The sequence below is a fragment of the Siphateles boraxobius genome, unplaced genomic scaffold (genome assembly GCF_051911475.1).
Source record: "Siphateles boraxobius isolate OS27281-9 unplaced genomic scaffold, OSU_SipBor_1 1, whole genome shotgun sequence".
Lineage (NCBI taxonomy): Eukaryota > Metazoa > Chordata > Actinopteri > Cypriniformes > Leuciscidae > Siphateles > Siphateles boraxobius.
Window position 1 is genome coordinate 7,057,415 of NW_027508699.1, and position 25,771 is coordinate 7,083,185.

General features: G+C 40.0%; 1 protein-coding gene and 1 long non-coding RNA gene across 2 annotated transcripts; one reads left to right on the forward strand and one right to left on the reverse strand.

The window, feature by feature from the left end:
- Positions 1 to 531: 531 nt before the first annotated feature.
- On the forward strand, positions 532 to 24,602 carry nyap2b (neuronal tyrosine-phosphorylated phosphoinositide-3-kinase adaptor 2b). Its single transcript, XM_077246875.1, has 8 exons — positions 532 to 540; positions 4,521 to 4,717; positions 10,445 to 10,746; positions 13,499 to 14,584; positions 20,290 to 20,577; positions 20,632 to 21,306; positions 22,303 to 22,400; positions 22,484 to 24,602. The coding sequence occupies exons 1-8, from the start codon at positions 532 to 534 to the stop codon at positions 22,712 to 22,714; spliced, it is 2,886 nt and encodes a 961-aa protein (XP_077102990.1). The 3' UTR covers positions 22,715 to 24,602.
- Positions 15,597 to 17,273, reverse strand: LOC143757917 (uncharacterized). Its single transcript, XR_013211029.1, has 3 exons — positions 17,195 to 17,273; positions 16,767 to 17,057; positions 15,597 to 15,709 (listed from the first exon to the last, which is right to left on the reverse strand). It is a non-coding gene; the product is annotated as an uncharacterized LOC143757917 (long non-coding RNA).
- Positions 24,603 to 25,771: the final 1,169 nt, after the last annotated feature.

Sequence of the window (25,771 nt, forward strand, 5' to 3'; positions counted from 1 at the left end):
CAATGTGGATTTATGACCTGTAAGAGGCAAAGTCCTAGATTCTGCTGCCTGTTTGAGGGAATGTGGCCCCAGACCCGAATTTTCACCTCAGTATCACTGCTCTTACAACAGCTCACGCTCGTCGGGATGTGTGATCCTGTCATGGGGGATGGGTGTGATTACTGTATACTTGTGCTTAGTGTTGCTGGAGGGTTTTGTTGGCACCCACCTTAAAGATCATTTGAATTTTGATGCCACCAAATGGATTTAGCTCATTCCTATAGATGTTTTAGAGCATGGATAGGCAACTATGGCCCTCGAGATCCACTTCCCTGCAGAGTTTAGATCAAACTCACCTGCCTGTAGCTTTAATAATAATATTGAAGACCTTGGTTAGCTTGTTCAGATGTGTTTTATTAGGTTTTGAGCTACGCTCTGCAGGAAAGTGGCTATCAAACAGTTTTGGTTATGACTGACTTCCATTTTATGGACAAAAAACACAAACATTACTCAAAAATATCTTCTTTTATGTTCCACAGAATTTGGAACGATATGATCATGGTGAGAAAAAAATATATGCTAAGTATACTTGCAGCCAGACTAATTCAGTATACTTCAAGTGTGTTAATGATTATTTAACCTGAAGTGTGCTATTTTGGAACAACAAATTTTGTACTAAGTATATTTTAGTTGTAATTAAATTGTAGTAAAGCATAACTTTAATGGTAGCCTATTTAGTGTACTTTTGAGTGCTAAATTGTAACAACTTCAAGAAGTATACTTTAAGTATATTCCTGTTTAGGGAATAATTAGATGTTTGATTAGTGATATTAAAGTGAAGTGTACTTTATTTGGGTTACAAGTACATTACAAATTCATGTCTTCGAAACATACAAGCAATATACCATAAGTGTATTATATTTGTGTAAAAAGTACTGTACTGTATACGTTCAATGCATTGTTACAATGATCATTTCCAGCACACAGTTAAAATAAAAAGTAAAGTGCAAATAAATACACTTTTAAAAAATAAACAGAATTTTTTCCTTCAAGTATATTTTTCCAAAATATATTTTTCAGAAAATATACTAAAGTACAATTAAATTTAAAGTGTGTTAAATATTGTATTGTGAAAACAGGGTAAAAGCAAGAGAGAGATTTTCATTTCCAATCAAGGTGAAAACATAGACTGGTGGCCCACTTTAGTTGGTGAGGCATTGATGTTGGAAAAGTGGAATTTTAATGAAAGCCTGTCATCTTTAAAATGTCCTTTTTCATCCACCAACTTGCTGATCCTCACCTCTTCTCATGACCTTAATATTCCCCAAAAACAGCCGAAGAGCCAAACCCAACTTCAAATCTGGTTAACAGCATCTATCAATCTTTAACTGGTAGAAAAATTATCACTGTCTTTACGCTCACCTGAATTATTTACACAGACGCTTAACGCATGTTATTGATTCTGCATTTAAGAGTCTAAACCTTGACCTCAACACAAAGCTCATTTCAAGAGGTCAAGCTGGCCTTTGTTAGTAGCTTTACTTGTATGAACTATCTCATTTTGTTTTTTCCAAGCAATGCAACCGATGAGATGTTTACCTAATTATTGTCCCTGTTCCTCTCTCCAAAGAGCCTGTGAGCTCTGTCATTTTCTGTAAGTAAGAGAAGTCTTTGCCCACTTGTGCCTCTGACATAGTTCCCTCATTTTTTTGGATGCTAGATCAGTCGCAGACACAGAAACTGTAGGAGGCGGGAGGGAGAAAGTGAGGGAGGGGGAGAGAGGGGGGCTTGAGCAAAACAACAGATCGCTGCCCTTCATCCCTTTGTGTCGACAGTAATAATCCATTTGAACAAGCCCATGCTCACCGCATCAATCATGTAAACAAACCTCAAACACACCAACTCTCTTCTGTTTCTCTATTATACTGTGATTTTTTGTTTTCCCTTATACTTTTTGACTTCAAAATTCAGAGAAAGCTATTTTGTTTATTTCCTGGGAAGAAAAAAAAATTGTTAATTATTTTTGCTTTTAGAATAAAAAAAAAGCATAAATGAACCATAGTTCATTTTACTCCTAGTTTACTTTGAAGTGTGACTTTTATTATAGGGCTTGTCTGTTGGCTTTTCCACTGTGTTGTTTACTGGTTGAGGACATTGGGAGTGGTGCTCAGTGTAATGAGGTCACACCCAGTATGCCCGTCCCACCCACCGTGCCATGACTGACACATGCTCTACTGCCCTGTTTACCACAGCAGAGCGACAGAGGAGCTGTCCTTGGTGCTGAGAGCGCGGAACGGTGTGAGCGGGTGCATGCGAGGGGGGGGAGAGGAGGAGGGTGGAGGCGTGTTCTTTGTGTTGTGAAGCCCGAGTTAATCTGCGGTGGCATCCAGTCAGAGACGAGCCCTACATCCGAGAACCAGCACTGCCGTGAGAGCTGCATCCTTCAAGAACAAAAACAAGGTTTCACTTAAGAAGGTCTTCACCTGAGTGTGCATGGTTCATCTTGGAAGACTCCAGGAGATTTTCGTTTTGTTTTGCGCTGTTGTTGGACTTTTTAAAAGTGCACATGGATGGGAGTTAGGAAGGATGCTTTTCCTTGTGATGTTGTTGCGCTCTTGCAGGTCTAGCATGTACAGATGAAGAGGAGAGCATCTTCCAGACTGGAGTTACGCACTGCACATTCCCAGCGGGCTGAAGGTTCCTCAGCTACAAGGAGCTGCAGAATTCATTCTTACTGCCTTCTGATTTTATGCCCGTGAATTCTACTTTGCGGACTGGAGCGTGACTTTGCAATGGCTTGAATCTTTTCCTGTTGGACTGGAGTTGTAATCTCAGGATATCAGTCAGGTTTTGTCCCAGGTACTTTTGGGAGTCTAATGGATCTACCTGAACTGGTTGACACTGTAGCCAGCAGGGACCTAGTTCCTCTGTAAGTACATAACTCTCATCTGAGCTCTTGGAACTTTACAATCATCCTTATATATAACCTTACATACAACCGTATGTTTTTAGATCTAACTTGCTGGATAGACCTTGTCTTGATGGGGTATTATAGCTACATTCTACAGACTGGCCTTAACATTTTACATTGAAGATGTCGTATCCATCTCTCTAGCTATTACCTAAATACATCTTTTGTGCTCACCTTTGGAGAATAGAGTCAACTCTCCTCAGAGGGTCGAATGCTGAACATATTGTCAAGTGAATGAATGAGGAAGGATAAGATGAGATGTTGGAAGACCATGATAGAGAATCTAGGAAGGAGACAATTTGAAGGGAAGAGATCCAAATTACTGGGTTTCTGAGAGGCCATAAACAGTATGCTTCAACCTGAATTGTGTTAAAGAAATATTGTTTGCAGTTTGCAAACTCAAACTTGCTACTTACTAACTCAAGCAAGGTCAGGTGACATTAAATGCAACAGCGAATATGAAATAGTCTATGATCAACACAAGTTGCTCTAAGGTCGAAGATACCATGTTCCAGAGGATGCTGGACAATGGTGGTGTGTCTCTGAGCTGGTAGTGCATTACCCATCTGGCTGCTTTAACCCCCCTTCCCCTCTCCAACCCCCTCCTCAGACACACACACACACACACACACACACACACACACACACACACACACACACACACACACACACACACACACACACACACACACACACACACACACACACACACACACACACACACACACACACACACACACACACACACACACACACACACTGCCCCTCACATGTAAACAAGCATGCCCAGATTCATGGATCACTCTGAAAATACTGACCTACATAATACCAAATGCTGTCTCCTCCTTCTCCTAGACTTCTGCAGATGTACAGTGCAAAAGACTTCACACCCACACACTCTGCATTACTGTATCAGTATGATTTTACGTGCGCACCCCCCCCCCAACACACACACACATATACGCTTACTTAAGGGTTACTCCAGCTCAAAAAACTGTACAGTACACACTGCAATAAATGCAGCACAAATGGCCCACTAACCAGTGTCCTGCTACCGGATACTTCATATTCCAGACTGAGAAGTGTATTGCTCTGTTTTCGTGTTAACCAGCTGTATACAATACTACAGCTTACTAATAAACAATTTCTTTGTAGATGTAGATGTGCTCCTGAGGCTTAGAGCAAGGCTCTCTGCATTTGCTGATGAAGGGAGAATCTCATTGACCCAGAATCCTTATTTATTCACACAATAACCCATTAAAATAGAATGAATGCCGTATGAATTCAACAGTTCTAAGCATATCATTATCATTGCATTATCATGACTCTAATAGGATAGAAAACAGAACTTTACCATCTATCTATCAATCTATCTATCTATCTATCTATCTATCTATCTATCTATCTATCTATCTATCTATCTATCTATCTATCTATCTATCTATCTATCTATCTATCTATCTATCTATCTATCATCTAAAGCATTATGATAATACACATAATGATAATTACAAATCAATAATTCAAATGATCACAATTGTAACTTTAATGTCACTGTTTTTATTTGCAGAATGCCCCATTGGAATGCCTGATTAGCTCTAAAGAGGAGGATTCACTAATGTTTTTGCAGTATGTTGAAGACTGTGGACTAAAGGCATATAACAGATTGGTCACACAGAGCATCGACCACGTGTGGAATGAGAAAAACAAGATTAACTTTCAGGAGAAAAACGACAAGAAGCGAAAGCAGGAAGAAGCCATTAAAAGGTAAGTGGTTCGAGATACGTCAGCAATACATGCATACGAAATCTTAAAAGATTGCTCATATAGCAAATACACTTACTGTTTTTCCTCAGTTGCTTATACATTTCTCAGATCACAGCATCATCTAGTCACTTTTGCACATTATAAAAGCAATTTCTCATTATTTTTAACAAATTACTATTTGTTAAAAATAAGTACATCGATGTACTTCAGTACGTCGATGCAATGGATTTCATACAATTGTTTCCTTCATTATCAATAGTCTTGATACAATACAATAGTGGGATGTTGTTGATGGCAGAAAAAAGACCATCTCCTCTTCAACATGTGGAGGTTGATTAATTTTCTCATTTTGACATATTTGGGGCTTGAACTTCATAACGATTTTCAGCCTTGGCAGAGACTTATGTCCAAGACACGCACCCACAAAATGGATAATGTTGCTCTACATTACTGGTCCACTCAATACAGTTGTATCAGTTTCACACTAGTCATTAAATAAAGTCTAGGTTTTCCTCTTAATGTCATTTTAGTCATACAAAAATGATTGTAGTCATGACCAAAGGCGTCAGATGCATTTTGACACTTCAAATCCATGGCCTTGATAACATCAACGCATGCTGTAATTGTGTCAGTGGGCAATTTACTGTTGAGTGCTGCCCTAGACCTGTTGGCATAGATTGCATCGATCACATTTGGCACTGTCTTCTAAGTGAAATAAAAGCTGAATGCTGTCAGAGACCTCTTTCACGCATTAACTACCTAAAAAGCTTTAATTACAGCTCTGACATGGCATTAGTTTGTGCTTATGGGGAATGCTGGCTATCATAATACACATTTTACTGCAAAGAATAATTTGCATGGTAAAACATGCACAGCAGACATGTTTGTCTTCAGCTGTGCTCATCTTTTAATGATTTATGCTTGAGTTTGGTTTGGACTTTTTTTTTCATTACAAACCAGAAAAATAATCAAAAGCAATTTAGGGATGAAGCAATTTGTGGTGAATTTATAGTTGTCATCCAAACACTTTGGGCCCTATTTTAAGGATCTAAGCACATGGTCTAGAGCGCACGGCACAAGTGCACTTAGGGCGTGTCCGAATCAACTTTTGCTAGAGGGAACTGATCTGCTCGTGAAAGAGGTTAAAGCGCACAAGCAGACCATCTACAGGACAAAGTATAAGCGCATTGTGGACCCACCTAAAGGCACACGTTACTAACGTGTCCTTTAAATAACAAAAGAAATACTGCGCCATTGACTTTAGACCAGGTTTCAGTTGGTCAATGGTGCAATCTATTTCAGTTGCCTCAAAATAGCAACGTGCCAACAATGCGCCTGAACACACTTCGTTTTTAGACCAGCACACCCATGGGCGCACAAATGGGTGCAAATGCATTTGCTATTTTAACAACGTGGCACAGGACGTGAAAATGATAACTGGGTCGGGCTGAAACTAGCAAAAAACATTTGCATTGTGCCTGGTGCCACATTGCACCGGGTGTATGATAGGGCCCTTTGGATCAGCAAATGAGACAACCCATCTAGAATATAGTCATGATCAAATACAGAGCCAGAAATGTACCCAACAGATTTGAGGTGTCCCACACTACCCAATGTATGATTATTCACTTTTTAGGTCATCTCAACATCTCTTGACAAACCTTCATTTTGCTAACTCTGTCTGTTGATGTCTGGTCCCAGTCAAAAATCTCCTAAATTAGGTACATTTGATTGGCCACCAGATGCAGTGTTTAATTAAATTGAGTCTTCAGTGAGGCCCTAATTTATGTAAGACACTTCACCTTTGCGGCTGCTTGAAACTGAAGAACTTTCACCAAAATGTGACCACAAGTCACACTTTTGGGCTATAAAGGGTATAGAAGAGTCATTACCTCCTGATATTGGTCAACTCCTGGTCTGCTTATCAGCTGTTGCTGATATAAAATATTCATAGCTGCTGGAGGATGAGGGCTAGAAAAAAGAATAGCTGGATATTTCATGAGGTATATAAGTGGGTCAATGAGACGACCCATTTTTACAGGAACTGATGGGAAGAGAGAGGAAGGAAAAGAGGGAGAGAGAAAAATCTGTTAGAAAGAGATTAAGTGTGAAGAGCGTGTTTGCTGGAAATGCGTTCTGCCTAGTGACAGCTGGAGCAGCCGCCGACCAATCAGATTGCTTCATTGCTCTGAGTGAGGTGGGTCCTAGTTCATTCTCTGCCATTCTGTTGGCGCTTCACTGTCTCTGGGAGCACATGGAAACTTTGTCTCACGTGCTAATTTGCATACAACAACTATGCTGTAAACACTGAAAAGCATGGACAGAAATGAATGTCAATGATGTTGTTTAAATTGTACTATGCAGGATTGAATGTAATGTATTATTCTATGTTTAGTATTTTAATATATGGAATTGCTTTTCTTTTTTCTATAATTTGAAAAGGCTGGAAAGTATGCTGTCCAGCAGCAACAGTGCACTGGCTTTAATGGCATTACTCTTTTACTGGCCAAGAGCAATGCGATAAATAATACAGTGCCACACATGCACACACACTAGGACTAATTCTCAAGCAGGATTCTGTCTTTTTTTTGTTATTTGATTTTCAAGAACTGTTTTCCTTTTTTCAGTCTGTTTAATTTGCCATGTTTAAAGGTAATGTTATTTCTGTCACTAAACAGAATTGGCAAAATAGTAGGTGTGTTCGACTTGAAGCGGCGCTGCGCAGACCGATCGGTCTATGACATATCAAAGTACCGCGAGTACACACCTAAAGTACACACCTAATGGCTATGGGGTCACTTAATATGCAATAATATTACTGATCTGACTGTACTAACACTGTTGTATGAGAACTGAACTGAGCTGGATGATGACATCCTTTTTTGCAGAACTGCTTTATAAATTAAATGAACTATTTTAATAATTAATATCTTTACAACAGAACTTAATCAACACTGAACTGACTTCAGCTGAACAACAGCTAGAATGCATCATTTTCCTGTTTATCACTGCTTTTAAACAATCTGTATTGTATAAAGCAATAACGGTGACTTGACTTGATATTTTCAAACGTGTTTTTCTATATACGGCCTCCATTGGTTGGATAAACAAATAGCCCCAAACTCAGACTCATCCCATTGGTGGTGTTGCGTGGCAATGTTTTGAAAAGTGCAACAGAGACCCAGTTTCTGTCAGGACCACTACCGTCAAATACGATTGACAATTAGCATACAGTTAGGATTGGCGTTATGGTTCTCTTCTGGCCTAGAACTCTTGCATGGATAAGAGCAGGGAGCGCAGCAATAACCCCCCTTAGGGTAAACAGAACAGAACCAACATGAATGTATTGCAGATATGATTAATTAATTTTAATGTACAACATAATCAGAGAATTGTAGTGTGATTCAGGGGGAATTAGAATGCCAAATCCTCACTGACAAGAGGAGGAGCTGGGGATGGAGAAGGGTAATTAGCTCCTGAGAAACGCGATAGCTGCTGATAATACTGAAGGAGCTTATATATGGATGCTGTGATAGGCGTCGTATTCCTATAGTTAGACGTGGATCAACTGAGAGTCAGCTGATGCGAGCTTGACTAACGTGACCTGCCAGAACTGATGCTATGCTTGATTTTTACACTGTTTGATGATGTTTGATCTTCCTTTTGATGTCAGAGATAAGAGTCAAAATGGGACTGGATGGAAACTTCAAAACACGTTTTGTCAATTTAAGTTCTAATGCAAAAAAACAAAACAAAACAAAAACAAACTGCAGCATGATTACAATTCTTCCTTCAGAATCTGAGAAAAAGATGGTGTAAAACTGCACTGAACACTTTGCTAAGAAGTATGGCATCAGCTATTTTTAACAGTAGGAAACTTGTCTTTGCCAAGCAGGAGCAATTACATGCAGTGCAGACAGCTGCTCCAACATCACTGTTCCTCTTCCTAATGAGAGCTTAATACCTGATCCGTCACGTGTGCGTGTGTGTGTGTGTGTGTGTGTGTGTGTGTGTGTGTGTGTGAGGGGACTGGTTGCACAGAGCAGCAGTAGCAGATTTTGTGTTTGGTTTTCGTAGGTACCCTGTTGCTAGGCAAAGTTAAGCCCCTGACCAATGAACCCTTCTCTCGAGACTCCTGCTGTTCAGCAGCTGTATGTACGGAAGTTACCAAGTTACACAAACACATGTTCATGCTCAGGTAATAGATGTACGGGCTTGAAATCAAACTAATTACTAGTAAAGTCATTCTCATTTGTTGGACAGAAATCTTTAGGGAATACAGCGAGCGAGAGAGAGCGAGAGAGAGAGTGAACTTAATGGAGACTTTTGATTTAGTACACCAGAAGAACCGAAGGATTTCAGGGCTACAAACCCAGTGCAGTAGAAACCGAGATATAGTAGGGAGGTAATAGGAAGCATGAGTTTAAAAGTTAAAATAGAGATCAAGGAAGATCAAAGATATATTTTCAAATGCAGTCCATAGAGCAATGGACATCAAATCCTATTTAAGCTTATATTCCTTGACAAAGTTAGTTGTTTTTTTTAACAACTTACTTTTTTACAATTGGTCTAGCTCCATGAAAGTGCAATAAAAATTCCCACTTAAAAAATCTATTCCTGCTATGTCGAAGGCCTTTTACTGTCTCATTACAAGTCGGAAGGGGTGCTAAACAGAAATCAATAGCTCTAAATAAGCCATTCATTCAGATGAGTAACTTCATCACAGATCTCATCAGAGTGTTGCTAATTGCATGCATAGACACATCAGCACAGAATGATTTACTAAGCAGCACTGTGTGGTTTAGGGCAGGGGTTTTCAGGGCCCCCCAAGGGGGCGCTAGGTGGTCCACTAAAATTTTCATTTAAAATGTTTCTTTTCAGGTTTATACATAGACGTACTCTAAAAAGGCAATTAATTAGTATTTTCATTTGTGAACATTTACAGCTGTATATATTTATATGGAGGGAGTCATCATTTTGGGGGGTACTTGACATTGAGATGCTGAAAAACTCTTGATTTAGAGAACTGTAGTGCAGTTGACTGTAATGTTTATGGGCGTTCTTTATCAGTTATCCTCAAAATAATTAAATAATCCAAAATATTATAGAAACAACAATGTTTTCTTTAATTCCTTGTATTTCTCTGTGTCATCTTGTGGATTACATACATTTGTTTAGTGTACAAACTGAATTTAAAATTCCATACTTCAGTATAGAAACTATAAAACAGAGTTTTCATACTCTTATTGTGAAATACAATCTAAAAATGTAAATATACTGACCGAACATCAATTAAATAGTGGCTTAATACTTTCACATATGGTAACACTTTACAATAAGGTTCATTACTTAACATTAGTTAACTACATTAGTTAACTTGAACTATTAATGAACTGCACTTCTATAGCATTTATTAATCTTAGTTAATATTAAATTCAACATTTACTTATACATTATTAAATCAAAGGTTGTATTTGTTAACATTAGTTAATGCACTGTGAACTAACATGAAGAAACAACGAACAGCTGGATTTTTATTAACTAACATTAACAAAGTTTAATAAATACTGTAACAAATACATTGCTCATTGTTAGTTCATGTTACATTAACTAATATTAACTAATACACCTTATTGTAAAGTGTTACCATATATCATACAATGCTGCTCTTGACTTCCGAATCCATTCATCAACTGTTTTATTCCTATATGTGTGGTCTCTTCTCAGGGGGGAAGAGGTGGTCGCCGAGGGTAAGCACCTGCGAATGGGCTCAATGAGCATGCCAGCCCCTGCGGAACACGTGTCCCCTCACCAGCACCAGCACCAGCCCCCCTGTAATCCGGGCTTCGCCGTTCGCTCCCAGTCCCTGCACTCCGTGGGAGGGGTGGAAGAGGAGGGCAGCCCCACATCCCGTAAGCAGCCCCCACCCAAGCCCCGGCGGGACCCCAACACTAAACTCAGCATCTCCTCTGAAGCTGTGGACTTCAGTCCCACCGGGTGTAAAGGCGATGATTCGGAGAGGTGTGACGGTAAGATGCCATGGTGTTTAATCCAAGCTTCACATTTCCTGTTGAGATCCACTGATTCTGTAGTTAATTATACACTTGCTGATGTTGAAAAATTGCTTCAATTGAATCTTGGCTAAAAGCAAACACACCTGAGTCAACTATGTGGACAGTACCATAATTTTGAATAGTCAAATAATGAAGCCTTTGCTGGACTAAGCTGTGCAAACAAAACTGTTGGTTCATAGTCCTCCAGGTGCAGGACAACATTTTTACACATTGAGCAAAGGTGTATACAGTTGACCCTAAAATTGTCTCCCAGTATTTCCTTTCAGTCACAGTAGGTGGGTTTGTTCTTGGTGAACTGTAAAGTACCTGCTAAATTACCATTTAGCCTACTATTTCCTGACCTCTCTCCACTCTTTTATCAATAAAGATGGCAAATAGGTCAAAAAAAGTAAAATAAAATATTTTTAAAAATATATATAAAATAAATATATAAATAAACACTTTATTTATTAATACAACAAATTGCAATGTTGCCTGGCAAACATAAAGGGCCCTATTTTAAGGATCTAAGCGCATTGGTCTAAAGCGCAAGGCGCAAGTGCACTTAGGGCGTGACCGAATCCACTATTAATCATTAGTTAAGCATTAGTAAACAGTTAATTCAAATACTGCACCATTGACTTTAGACCAGGTTTCAGCTGGTCAATGGCTCAGTCTATTTCAGTTGCCTCAAAATAGCATTCAAAAACAATGCGCCACAACACACCTCTCTATCAGACCAGCATGCCCATGGGTGCACAAATAGGTGCAAATGCATTTGCTATTTAAACAACGTGGTGAAGGACGTGAAAATGATAACTGCGTCACGCCTGGCGTTGCGTTGCGTTGGATGTATGATAGGGCCGAAACTGTTAAACAGCAGCATAATTAACTTAACTAAATTGTTTATTCTGTTCAGTTGGACATCTAATTCTTTCTTGAGCAGTGCTGTTGCTGCCATTTCATAAAAGCAATTAGCCATTTACGTCCATTGTTCTTGTGTCCAGCTGAAGTGCAGAGTATACCCATTCCACCCTTTCATGATTAACATATAGCAAAGTGATTGTAAATATGAGAGCAGTGTTGTGAATGAGCTATGAATTGTGGGGTTAATACAAGTGAGTTCTTTACTGTTCTCAACAACACCCACTCTTGTCATGTTATGTCAACACTGTCCCAGGGGAGATCCTCATGCAGATCTCAACAAGCCCATCAGTTTATTTCTATGTAGTGATTGCTCTCTTTTTGTTTTTAAGTAGTAAACAAGCATAGTGTGTTTTTGTGTTCATTTTAAGTTGTTGTTGAAAAGAACAAGAGATGCATCCCTTTCCATAGATGCATGTCATGCAGTATATGCAAAATAGAATTCTAGGCAAGTCAAGTCATCCTCATTTATATAGCGCTTTTAACAATGTAGATTTTTCAAAGCAGCTTTACAGAGATAAACATATAATTTAAGGTAACAGAGATTGGTTTAGTTTTATAGTGGTTCTTGAAAAATGTCAAGTTATTCTAAAATTCCAATTCTAAAAATGTTAGAATTGTCAAAAATGTCAATTCTAATGTTAATTATGTTTACGCTCATAGATACAAAAGCAGATCAGACTCTTTGATTTAATATTTGGTTACAGAACCTACGTCAAAGAACCAAAGCTGCAGGCTGCAAAAGTATTAAGTCGATTTATGTTTCTGCAGTACTGACGTATGCTGTGAGTTGCTTTTCGTCAGAATTTGAAGGGATCACAGTGTGCACGCAGATCTTCCTCAATGCCACGGCAACCAGCCCAGAGAAACAGAGACCCCCTGCTGCTCAACCAATCCAGATATCAGACATCAGCATCCACCAATCGTCAGCGAGGTGACAGGAAGTTAGAGCGCGGCAACAGCCAATGAGGAATGGGCAGGCAGCCAGCTCAACAGCGCTTTAGCCAATGCGCACCAAAGAGCGGGGGATGTCCCTCATTCAGAGGACAGTTGCGTTTTGAAGTGGGGGGTGGGGGGTGTGTGGGGGAGGGACCAGCGCAGAATTCATTCAGGAGTAGAGATTGACCTAGATTTAGTTCCCCTGGAGGAGAGGGGGCGAGGGTAAACACATCCACTCGTAGGTAGGGAAGAGGCAGAGAGAGCAGGAGGAAGGGCACATTCAGAGGCGTTGAAATGGATCTCAAGATCCACCAGACTTCACTTTCACTGAATTAATACACATATAGTCTTTTTTTTTCTCCAGGCATGCGCAAAGGGATTCACTGACTCCCAGAGAGAACATGAAAAATGACTTTAATCTGGTGCAATTGCACTCTTCCCTCTTTACACACCCACAAACCGTTTATGAGAAAATGTTCTCTGGATATGATGAAAGATGATCTTTTCTCAGTACTGAAAATCAAGGCATTTTGTCATTTTTATTCTCAGAGTGGAGTTGGAACAGTTGAGTTTGTGTACAAGATTATCATCTATACTTGTGTGTGTCACTTTTGAGGGAGTGCCCAGATTGTGTTTGCCGATGTGTGTATTTAAAAAACAGATTTTTTTATTGTATGTCATATAAAATATATTAATGTGTGCGTGTATGGAATTGGTGATAAAGTTTGTGACTGAATTGGTGCAGCAGGACCATCTGGCATCTGAATAATTGAAAGTAAATATATCATCCTATGTACAGATGACTTGAACTCTCTGCTACTATGCTAATCCATATATTTCTTTATGTTTTTTTCTGCTTACTCAGGATCACAAGGCTGCAGTGAGGACTGCAGGAAAGTTCCCCCACCAAAACCTAAAAGGAACCCCAACACGCAACTGAGCACTTCCTTTGATGAGTCTTACATCCGCAATCATGGTTCAAAAAGTTCTCCCTCTATCTTCTCAAGGGATAGCCAAGCCCCTTCTCCTCCTCAACCGCAGGGCCAACAGGCCTCAGACTTTGATGAACCCATCTACATTGAGATGTCTGGGAACGTGGGCCAAGAACCAACCCCTCGTGCTGAGGAAGATGAGCCGGGTGAGGCTGTCTATGAAGAGATGAAGTACCCTACCCTTGAAGAGTTTGACTCCCGTTGGGATCTTTTGAGCTGTCGATCGCAGTGTGCCACACCCTGCCCACCTGAGCTTGACATCCATGCCCCCCTGAGCCGTTGTACCACCCCTCGAGGCACGCCCCTCCTTTGTGACATCCCCGCCCCATTCCCCAACTTGTTGGCCCACAGGCCACCTTTACTGGTTTTCCCTCCTGCCCCTGCTCAGTGCTCGCCCAACACAGATGAGTCCCCACTCACGCCTCTCGATGTAACAAAGCTTCCAATGTTAGAGAACGGCTCTTATGGCAAGTCATCAATTTCTCTGGAACCTTCTGGCTCTGCCTCTACATCGCACCTAAGACGTGCCGAGAGGGAGCTAACAGCCACTCCTACATTAACAGTATCTGGGCGATCGTCGGCACCGCCGTTGCCCTGTGCCCTCTATAAAAGTTCCTCCTCTTCACACGGTTATCAGCGCAGCCACTCAGCCTGCCCCTCACCTGTCAGTATGGGCCGCTGCCTTACGCCCCTCAGCCTCATGCGCTCACCGCCTTTTGACGGCCCGTTTCCCACAGCAGGCCTTCCTCGCAGCGCCTCGGCCACACCTCACGGAAAGGCATCCCCGCCACAGGATTCAAGCTCAGGGGGGCGGCATCACGGATCTATGCAGAACGTCTCAGTGGCACGCTCACGGACGCCTACTAGCCCACTGGATGAGCTCACCAACCTCTTCACCACTGGCAGGAACATGCTGAAAAAGAATACCAGCGGCAGAAAGAGCAAGGAGCCGGGAGAAAGTAAGTGCGATTGTCTATTTCTCAGATTAATATATGTAGTCACTAATTTAGTAATTGTTCACTAGTATCGAAACCTTCAAACATTCGCTCAAGTGTATTAGTTACACAAAAAGACACATCATGCAAAAACATTCAGTGTTCAACATTCATGCAAAACACAATTTAATAATTACTTATTGTTAGTAGAATGTTTAAAATGGACTACCAAAATAAAGTGTTACTGCTTTGTTATGTGAAGACTGTTATTTTGGATTTTGTTCACCTGTGGATGATTTTGGGAAAATTGCAGGGACTGAGAGAGCTAGTGTGGGGATTTGAGTGAGTTGTAGGCCTATTTTATTATTTTACTCATGAAAGTCGTCCAAAGTCCATTAAATCCTGCGGGTCTATTATATTCACAATATATTTGTGAAGTTTCTAAGACACTCTGTGTTGGACCTAACACCTTGCTATAATTATAGTTATTCAAAGAATGACATCCATTCTGCCCTTGTGTTTTGGCATGCTTCTCTCTGCACAAAAGTTGAATCAGATTTTTACAGACTGACATAGATCATACAATTTAATCCAGAGAGATTAAGAGGCTAAAGCAGTGTTCATTCCCAAGACCTGCTGCTGATGCATTAAACCAGTAGCATGTTATTTTTAATATTTAAACAGTTCTTAACAACTGCTCTAAGAAAGCGCACCCCCCCCCCCCCCCCAAAAAAAAGAGAAAAATTAAGAATATGCACTATTTTTCTTTTACTTTAACTTTTTCTAGTTTTTATAAAGGTACATACATGTTTATTTGCATGTGGTGCCAGTTAAGGTAGTGTTTGTTATTAACTGTGAATATCTTCCATTAGAAGTGAATCTAGAGTTATCTAATTATGTGGGATCATATTGCAAGTAAATGGCTTACTTATATTTTCATAAGTTCAGAAGGCTAAAAAACAACAATTATAAAACAGACTCTAAAAGAACACCTCCTATCCATGGTAAAATCAATTTAATGCACAGTCTTTTGTGGCTTATTGCTTTATTTAGCATGTTTTTGCATCATCAATGCACTGATTGTAGCTTCAGAGCAGAATATTGAAAAAAATGTGATTGCAATCTCTCCATACATGTCAACTATCATTACTTAAAGGGTCATTCCACCGGTGGAGAAATGAATATGTATTGAAAGTGGGTCATATATGTAGTAGAATAGTATCATAAATTTCTAATTTGGGACCTTCTTGGCCGATAAAAGGCAGAAAATGACTTTTTAGTGCTTGTGGATTGTAGACAACAATCCCCATGGTGCATTGCAATGCTCAGCTCCGCAGACCACTCCCACTACAGTAGCTAGCTTAACTGCAAGATATTTGTGCAATGAACCTGCCACGTTAGTGTGTTAACAAAATGAAAATAAACTTACTTTACAGAAAGACGACCATTTGACCCTGTAGGCTTTGGCTAACGTTGCCAGTTGACCTTAGGTATTCTAAACTAGGTCTCCAGGACACCGCTATCCATATGGGGTGCAAAACTCGGGTGAGCAACAACACACACGTCCGTGTCATCCTCCGATTCCGTAGCACCGCTGGAATTCTCGGCAGCAGACAGACTCTTGTTCTGTGTCCATTGGCGCACAGTGAGAGCACAGGCAGCACCAATCTGCCCCAGCTCGAGCCATTGCGGGCTCCTCGTCCTCGTCTCGTCGGCTGTGGTGGCAGCAGCTTCAGCCGCCTCCGGTTCCTCCATAGCCCTCAGCTGCTCGTCGCTATACTGTGGCTCATAAAGGTAGCCACGAACATCCGTTTCTACTATAGCTTCGTCAAAATCCAGATCCTCCATAATGCATCCGTCTGCGTATTCAGTACCTTCGTCCATATTTTCAAAAGTTTTTGCCGGTGAAATCAAACGCACTGGCACTGATCTGATAGGTCTGTTAGCGCATTAGGTCCAACCCCCTATGGGCAGGTTTGAAAGGGTGGGAACTAGTGCTTGTAGTCTTCACAGAAATCCCCCCCTTTTACACTTCCTCCTACAATGACGTAAAATGACGATTTTTGCGTCATTGTAGGAGGAAGTGAAAAAGGTAAATAGAGGATTTCTCTCGTCTCAGGGGAAAATGAAAGAGTTTTGCAAGACCATTCAATAGTATGACTGGATTTCTAACAATGGAAATCTTAATGCAAATGGGTGGAGTGACCCTTTAATAAAAGTTACAAGATGTGAACTGTCATTTGTTAGTCATTGTATCTCACCTCCGGCAATACCTCTCAAATAAGGTCAGATTGTCAAAAAGGTCTTGATATCACTTCATCCCATTGAAGAAATGGTCCACTGCACTTCAAATGCAGAGGCACATTACTGCTCATCTAAAAGAGGACTAAAGGGTGGGGGGGTCTCCCTGCAGAGTCTCCCTCAAAGGATTTAAAGACCAATCCCAATGCAGGTCACGGCAGCCCCATTGCAGTGAATGTGTGAAGCTCTCAGCACTCTGTGGAATGAACGTGCAAAGCCAGTGAGAAGAGCTATACCTGCACAGGCATGTACTGTGCTAAAGAAAAAAAATGTAGCTTTTAACTTAAAGGAATGGTTCACCCCAAAATGAAAATTCTGTCATCATTTACTCACCCTCATGTCGTTCCAAAACCATAAGACCTTCGTTCATCTTCGGGACACAAATTAAGATATTTTTGATGAAATCCCACACACTATCAATACTTTCAAACGAGTATCAACATTTTATAAGCACCGTTTCGGTCTCATGACCTTCATCACGCATATACAACTTTCAAGGCCCAGAAAGGTAGTAAAGAATAGTTAAAATAGTTCATGTGACTCCAGTGCTTCAACCTTAATGTTATGAAACGACGAGAATACGTTCTGTGCACAAAAAACAAACAAAAATAACAACTTTGTTGAAGATTTTCTTCTCCTCTTTTTTAGTCTCCTACACTGTTGACATAGTAAACACACTGCAGCGCTTCCGGGTCCTACGTCAGAACGCAGGCTATGTATTGGCCAGCTCCTGCGTCAGCATCACATGCATGCGTCATGGAGCTCACGTGAACAGCAATGGCCAACTGGCATCAGCGTTTTGACGTAGAACCTGGAAGCGTTGCACTGTGGTTACTGACAAGAGAAGAAATCATCCAATAAAGTCATTATATATGTTTTTTTTTTTTTTTTTTGCGCACAAAAGGTTTTCTCGTTGCTTCATAACATTAAGGTTGAACCACTGGAGTCACATCGACTATTTTAACAATGTCTTTACTACCTTTCTTTGCCTTGAAAGTGGTCGGTGCGTTGCTGTCTATAGAGAAGTTAGAAAGCTCTCGGATTTCATCAGAAATATCTTCATTTGTGTGCTGAAGATGAACGATGGTTTAGTTGACACAATAAGGTCCACCATCTGATCTGGATATGGCCTGGATCCGGCGGATTACAGTAAACCTCGGAATAAACAGAAAGACTAAAATTAGCGTAGATGCCAATCTTTTTATGATGTATAGCGAGTACAGCTGATGTGTTATAGAAAGTGTTCCCGGTTCCGGCTGACTTAATTTATGGTAACACTTCAGAATACTGTTCCTTCATTAATGAATAACTACACAGGAACAAATGAGTAACACACTATTAACATTCAACTACTATTAACTAACAAAAAACTCTGATTAACAAATTGGTAAGTAATAGCGTTGTTGAATGTAGTAGTTCACTATTAGCTAATCAGTAAATAATTTATTTTTTTCATACCTCCCCGAAAACTACTACAGGTTCATAATTAACATGAATAATTCATAATTTATAATACAAGGTAACGGCAACCCACACTAGTAATGACTGTTATGTAGTTATGTAGTGTTACTACATCCTTCTAAAGGAACTACTAATAATTTGGATCAGCATTCTAAAGTGAAAAACATGATAACTACCTAATTTTGACTGAAGTCATTGTAAGCTTTTGAGTAGTTTTGAGAAAATAAACTTGAGTCATTACTAGTGTGTTCCCATGATCTCCACTTTAGAATACTGATCCAAATAATTAGTAGTTCCTTTAGAAGGATGTAGTAACACTTGATTCATTACTAATGTGTTACCATTACCTTATATTATACATTATGCATTATTAATATTAATTATTAACCTATTGTAGTTCTTAATAGTCTTCAGTGAGGTATGAAAAATACTGATTAAACTAAACTGAGTGACTGAGCACTATTAATTGGTTAATCAGAGTTTCTTGTTAGTTAATAGAAGTTACTAGAATGTTAATAGTACGTTACTCATTTGTTCCTGTGTAGTTATTCATTAATGAAGGAACGGTATTGTAAAGTGTTACCATTTTATTTGAGTTTGCTGGTGTTGCCTGGGGCCAGTTGCATAGCCATTAAGTTAAGTTAAGAACTAGTATGGCCACCTAGCAGTTAGCGGTTATCAGCCTTACGTTTCATTATCAAATTAGACTAATCAACATTTTTATGTAACTGACTTAAAACATTTATGAAACAGTCTTAAAGTAAAAAAAATGGATGACCAACTTGTAAGACTAGTCTTAGTGGTTTATGCAACCGGCCCCTGGCTGCCATGTGGCTTTTAGGTTTTTACCTGGTACTCATGAATTGTGTATCTGTTGTTGTCGGGATGGTTGATTTTGCCCATTTACATATGCCCTATTTGGGTCTTGCACCTGTGCTGCACCTGTATGTTGTATCATGCAAAGACTGTGTTGGCACAGTTTATGGCTGTGCTGATGCAAGAGTATCATCTGTCCTTCACTGTGGAAAAGATTGCGTGACCTATTTATGAACCCACTCATCGATTGTGTTGTAAGCTAAGAACACGCCTATCGCACATTTAAACAATAATACCTGGCATTACACAGAAGGCAGAGAAAGGTCGAATAGAAAGGTGTGTGTGTATACTGTACATAACAAAAAGGTATAGTAGAGTCATTAAAGGTATAGTTCATTTCCTTGTCATTTTGTCTACAGAACACAAAAGGACATTTTATTTTTTATTTTGTAGACGATTGAGACACTTTTTTCAAGAAGAAAAAAATGCATGCATGATTAGAATGACATGAGGGTGAGGAAATTATGCTGTTCAGGAAACATGTTAAGTTCAAATGCTTGTTTCTCCAAAAAACAATGCTGCAGCCAGTTATTCTTCTTTGAAATGTCCACTACACAATAGTATTTCAACACCCTGGGTTGCCAGCTGGCGGAAAACACTGTGTATTTGAAGCCATGGAACCCAGCAAATAACATGGGTCAGAGATTGCAGTTGCGTGTCGTCAATCTGGCAACCCGCATGAGCATTGAGTCTGAGGAGGAGGGGGCGAGGGAAACAACTCTTTCTAATATTTTTTTTGATTTGGATTGCTGTATTTATTTGGACTTTCAATAGCTGTCAATATTGCATAATGCACCTTTAAGGTTCGGTTTAGTAGAACAAGTTGACATGTACTTGCAAAGTTACGGTTGTCTGTTAATGTCTTTTGGGAGACCATAAAAATAAAGTGTTAGCAGATATTAAGCAGACAGTCTACTCGAAATGAGAGTTAACTGACATGTAGTTGCAAAGTTACATATAGTTAGTAGAATGTCTAAACGAGACTATCGAAATAAAGAGTTGCCAAATTATTTTTTTTGGAATGCACCAGTGTAAAGAGTTCAGCTTGAAATGTAGTCACTGAAATACCTGTAATGTTTTATCTCTTCTAGGTGAAACCAAGGGAAAGGGTCACAGTTCTGAGTCCAAACGGGAGCACAAGGAGAGGAGCCATCACAGCAAAGAATCCAAGCGAGATAAAGACCGCAGCGGCAATGGCAAGTCCTCACATCGACGGGACAGCAAAGACAAAGAGCAAAATGGCTTCGAAGCCTTATCTCGACATGACAGCAAGGACTGCAGCTACAACAACGCTGAACCATTACCCAGAAGGGACAGCAAGGACACTGGATGTAACGGCCCAGAGCAGCCTCACCGACACGAGAGCAAAGACAGAGGCAGTAGCGCTGAGGTACTGCCTCAACGGGACAGCAAAGATCACCGCAGTAGTGCAGAACCCATCACCAGACGGGACAGTAAAGACAGGACCGATCACCGCAGTAGTGCAGAACCCATCACCAGACGGGACAGTAAAGACAGGACCGAGCACCGCAATAGTGCAGAACCCATCACCAGACGGGACAGTAAAGACAGGACCGATCACCGCAGTAGTGCAGAACCCATCACCAGAAGGGACAGTAAAGACCGAGGTTGTATTGTTCCAGAACTCTTGTCCAGACAAGACAGTAAAGAACTGCTAAGAAATGGTCATGACACCAGATGTGACAGTCGAGAGAAAGTTTGCTATGGGATAGACCTTTCTCACAGACATGAAAATAAGGAACAGGGAAGAACAGGCATGGAAAGTCGACGGAATAGTAAAGAGTGTGGCAGGCATGGCACAGAATCTGGTCAGGACAAGGAGAAGAGCTCAGAGAGCAGGCAGGGGAGCAAGGAAAGAATCAGCAATGGCAGTGATGTCATGAGCAGGCGGGACTGCAAAGATAGGGGAGTACACACAACTGAGACTTTACCCTGGTGTGAGGCGAAAGATAGAAGCAACTATAACACAGAATCACCAAAAGCACAGGACAAGGACACAAGGTCTGGATCTTCAGCCATGGTGTCATCCAATCGATCCGGGCGTTCCTCCATGAGTCTGAATATGATGTTAGGGAACTCAAACTCTGGTAAGAATAGCATTTGTTTGACAGCTGGTCAGTTGATGTTGCTGATGGGCCAAATTCTGAATCCAGCTGTTATCTCAGCCTGATTAGCTAAAAGAGTGCTGAAACCTCTCTAAAATCAGCCAACAGATCAATCCCATCAGGCTGGGAAACCAGCTTTGGCTAGTTTAAGAAGTTTTTTCAGCAGTTTAAAAAGGTTTATCAACTGGTTGATGAGCTTCACTATAAATGTGCTAGCAATAACCAGCATAAATCAGCCTGGGCTGCGTTTCCAAAAAGCATCGTTAGCCAACTAAGGTCGCAAGTTTCGTCGTTATCAGCATAGTTTAACGAATCAGTGTTTCCCGAAAACATAGTTCTAATGAACATTCACAAACAGCATTGCAAAGTTGTGTGGTTGGAATGACAGCTCTAGACCTGTGGTTAAAAGCATAGTTTCTTGTTCGCAAAAAATCTTATCTTGAGCAAAATAAGCAAGACATCCAGTACAACCTCTGTCTTTTATTTAGAATACATACAAATGTCATTTACGTCTATTAGTTTGTCAAAAGTTTTAATGCACTGTTTTTGAAGAGTGCGCATGTGCGAATTAGTTCTACTTCTTTCTAGTATGTAAGAACGAGCCTAGGATTGAATCTAGAAATAAAGCAAAATAACTGAGAAAAATGAGAAATAGTCGTCAGATGCCATGTCAGTAATTTATAGCAAAACATCTAGCATTAATTTGAAACTCAAATAGATTCATTAAAAGAAGTTATGACTTCACCACCTGCGTGACATCAATACAGTTTCAGGAAACAGTTGGGACTAGCTAGTTGATTTCTTCAACGATGCATCGTACTATGGTAGTAAAGCAGCGAGTTACTTCGTTGTACGGGAAACACACTGATCTATTCTGGAACAGCACAGAAATTCATGCTGGTCAAAGCTAATCTTTTCAGCCGGAAAGACAATGTCATAGCTGATGTTTCATGCTCATCAGTTCATCTTTCCTTGCAGACCTGAAGACAGTTTCAAAGGCAGGATGGTCTTCTTCCACAGCAGTAGCACAATCTCCAATAAGCACACCTCAGAAACAGCCTTCAGATGTCCAACAGGTACTATCTTTATCACTGAACTTGTATTTGTGCAGCTGTAAAATAACAGACCTGACAACCTGTCTTATCCTTGTGTCCAACAGATGCCCCCTATGCCATGGTTGTATGGTGACAGCACCATGCTGGAGATGATCGAGAGGAAACAACGCCTCTGCCGGGAGATACGGTCTCGTCAACGGCTTCCTGACCGTAGCCCATGCAAAAAAGAAAGTCTGCCTACCATGCCCAGTTGGAAGAAATCAAATGGGGCGAAGAAGTATAGCCCACCTCCCTACCCAACTCAGACCACTGTCTTCTGGGATACGGCCATTTGACTTGGTCTTGTGAGCACTTTAGGGTCATGCTCTGCCCTTTATTTTCAGGCAGGGTTGAAGCCAATAAGAGTGTGCTCCCACCTGACGATGGGTGGGTGGGGTTCATATAGCAATATTTCAGAGGTTGTAGCTTATGAGGTTTTCGTATCATTGTTAATATCTAATATTTTTATACTCAGTGTAATTCCTTAATGACCTAGCATCAATAGATATTTTCTAAATAAAATGGAACATCTTTGCAAAGATTATGTAGAGTTAGTCCAATGCAATTGTTGTTTTTCCACCTTTAATTTATTTCCATTTTAATTTATTTATTTATTTTTTAACATCGCAATACAGAGTCAGTACCTTTTCATCAGTAGCTTTCTATTTCAAGACCTCTGGAAAGGACCTTTCTGTGGTATTTTAAACAAACTGAATGAACTCTATTTTACACTGGATGTTATGGAGATTGGATTAGGGCTAGCTTACTTCTCGCTGCCTTTCCACACATTATTAGATCATTTATTTGAATGTCTAATATTAAGAAATAAAAAGATCATGCATTTTTCAAAAGTCCTTCGAGAAGGATTTCATTGTTTTTAAACAAAATCTCATTGTTCTGCCTTTAGTTTCTATAGTGGTTGATTTCAGAGAGTATGACTTACTCTGATTAAAGTCAGGTCATTGCACATAGAAAAAGGGTAACATTTATTTTCTGTGTAAAACAGAGAATGTCTCTTTTAAGGGATGTTGTAACTGCTCTGTGTGTACATGGCGTGTGAAGAGCTGTAAAAACAAGGGGTGACCCTCACCTCTTTGGGTCTGTGGCAATAGCTGGCGGGTGCCAGTGAGAATCCTCCAAAGGAGGGTCACCCAGAGATTAATGACAATCTGGAATATCAAAGTTGTATTTTTTTGCATCTCAGCATTTATTGAAGAATTGTGTACATGGATAATTGTAAAATGAGAAGTTTTTTTGCGCAATGGTCTTGTATAGAATGACTGTGCCATTATTTATCATACGTTAATGGAGTAGATTGATTGGAAATTTCAGACAGACACAATATCTGTATTAGCAACACAAACCAATGACTGATAGCTCTCAGCTATTGTGTGTAGTACACATGACCACATGGTCTGGCAACTGGAATTATGCATAAACAAAGAGGCTGTACACAAGAGAGCTGCAATTCCACAATCATTTACCTGGATACACACAATTCTCCCTATACCTCAACCTCTCAGATCAGTTCAAGTGGTCATTCATTTGCACAAACAATGCAACAAACAAATGCAGCATTGCATTGCCAAAGTACTTGGATCTTGTAGTAAAATCCCCTCCCAATCACCTTCTCTCATTCCTCCATTTGACCTCCATGTTGGAAACTGATGCCTGTACATAATGTGTTGCCTTGGAGACCGGTACTCACTGTAACTGGGTCACATTGGGTGAGAGGTCGCGAAGACTGTAGACTATCCGAGGTAAAGGTATCGTGTCCCGTTTGCTAGTTTACAGGCGTTTTGGATTTGGGGGAGAAATAAAACTATTAAACAGCTGAAATTGCATTTGAGATCCAAAGCTGATCCAAGATTCGAGGTTAAGGGGAGCAAATAACCGAGGTAGTACTTGGTCTGCAGTCTCAAAAAAACATGGAGGTTCTGAGATAGTGTAGCCTGTTTGTTTGTATGTGTGCTATGCTATGCTGAATGCAGATCAACAATAAAGATGATTGTTTGAAATTCACTCTCTTGTGGCCAGAGGGTGCCGTTTGGAAATGTAACAATGTACAATCTCTTTGTATGTAAAATGTGCACTGTGACGGGTAGAAAGCCTATGTCCTTTGTCTTATGGCACTGAGTGTTCTCTTATCTGTACAGAAATGTTTGAAAAAGTATGCTGATTGTCACAAGAGACTTTTCAAGATGAAAAAAAATAAATATAAACCTCAAACTTCTGTGATGTGCTGAGTCTCTTTTTTCTTGCGTTAGCAAATCTTGATAAAACATTATGCCAATTACAGTAATATCAAAGAACATTCTTTTTGAACATACTTTTTTGCTCAGTAAGATACAGTCACTATTCAGTATTTGTGTACAGTGCAAAACTGACTTTTATTTTTACCCCTACTGCTGCCTTATGCTGTCACATTAGCTACAATTAAAATTCCTATTGGAACGATTGGATTGAGCAATGGTAAATGTGACCTTTACACACCACAGCTCGGAATCGTTTTTAGTGAAGGCCTTGGACAAAATCAGACAAAATCTTTTCCTGCTGCTCCAGACTGCCTGGTCACAGGTGAAACAATTGTGGTCCTGATAGTGATAGCAAAGATGGAAGTCTTGAATCTCTTTCTGATAATTCTTGAATAGATCAATGAAAATGCTTTCTTTAGATATTGCAGACTTCTTATTAGTGTGCCACACAAAAATACTTATATATACACACGAATTAGCTAGTGGTTGTACATATTGGAAATCAATGATATACCATGAAAGTCCTGACATTATGTGCATATGCACATGTTCTAAAGTTTTTGCAGTTCACATTTTGCTCAGGAGCTAAACGGTAGAGAGCTTTGTCTTGAATTGACATTGAGCTTACATTCCATCAGAGAGGTAAACAAATTAATTTTGGTCAAAATGTGGGAAGGAGAAGTGAGACTGAAAAATTTCATCAGAGCCTATCTCTATAGACTAAGATACTTTTCACTGTATACTTTTAAATTTTGCTGGAATTAGATGAAAAAGCTGTTTCCAAATTTACATGAATTGCATAAAAATTACTGGTGCATTATGGAGGAGCCTATCCAGATGGACACACTGGTGTTAATCTGGTGTTGGCTCTGCAATACCACAGCTGGAGTTGGTGCGTTGAACACTGCACAAACCTTGAGAGTCAGAAGCAGCTGGCATATTTAAAAACAGTATAATTCCAATAGGAGACTGACATGAGCTTGTCTGGCCTGAGCAAACAAATATATTATACCACATAAAAAAAATACCTTCATTTTTAGGCATATTAACATATGATAATATACATTCTAAGGCAGTGTTTACTTAAGATTTGGCACC

Excerpts from the sequence above, each read along its gene's own strand:
- nyap2b (XM_077246875.1), top strand. Across the intron at positions 10,747-13,498 it reads TGATTCGGAGAGGTGTGACG|GATCACAAGGCTGCAGTGAG; the intron begins GTAAGATGCCAT and ends CTGCTTACTCAG. Across the intron at positions 22,401-22,483 it reads AGCCTTCAGATGTCCAACAG|ATGCCCCCTATGCCATGGTT; the intron begins GTACTATCTTTA and ends TGTGTCCAACAG.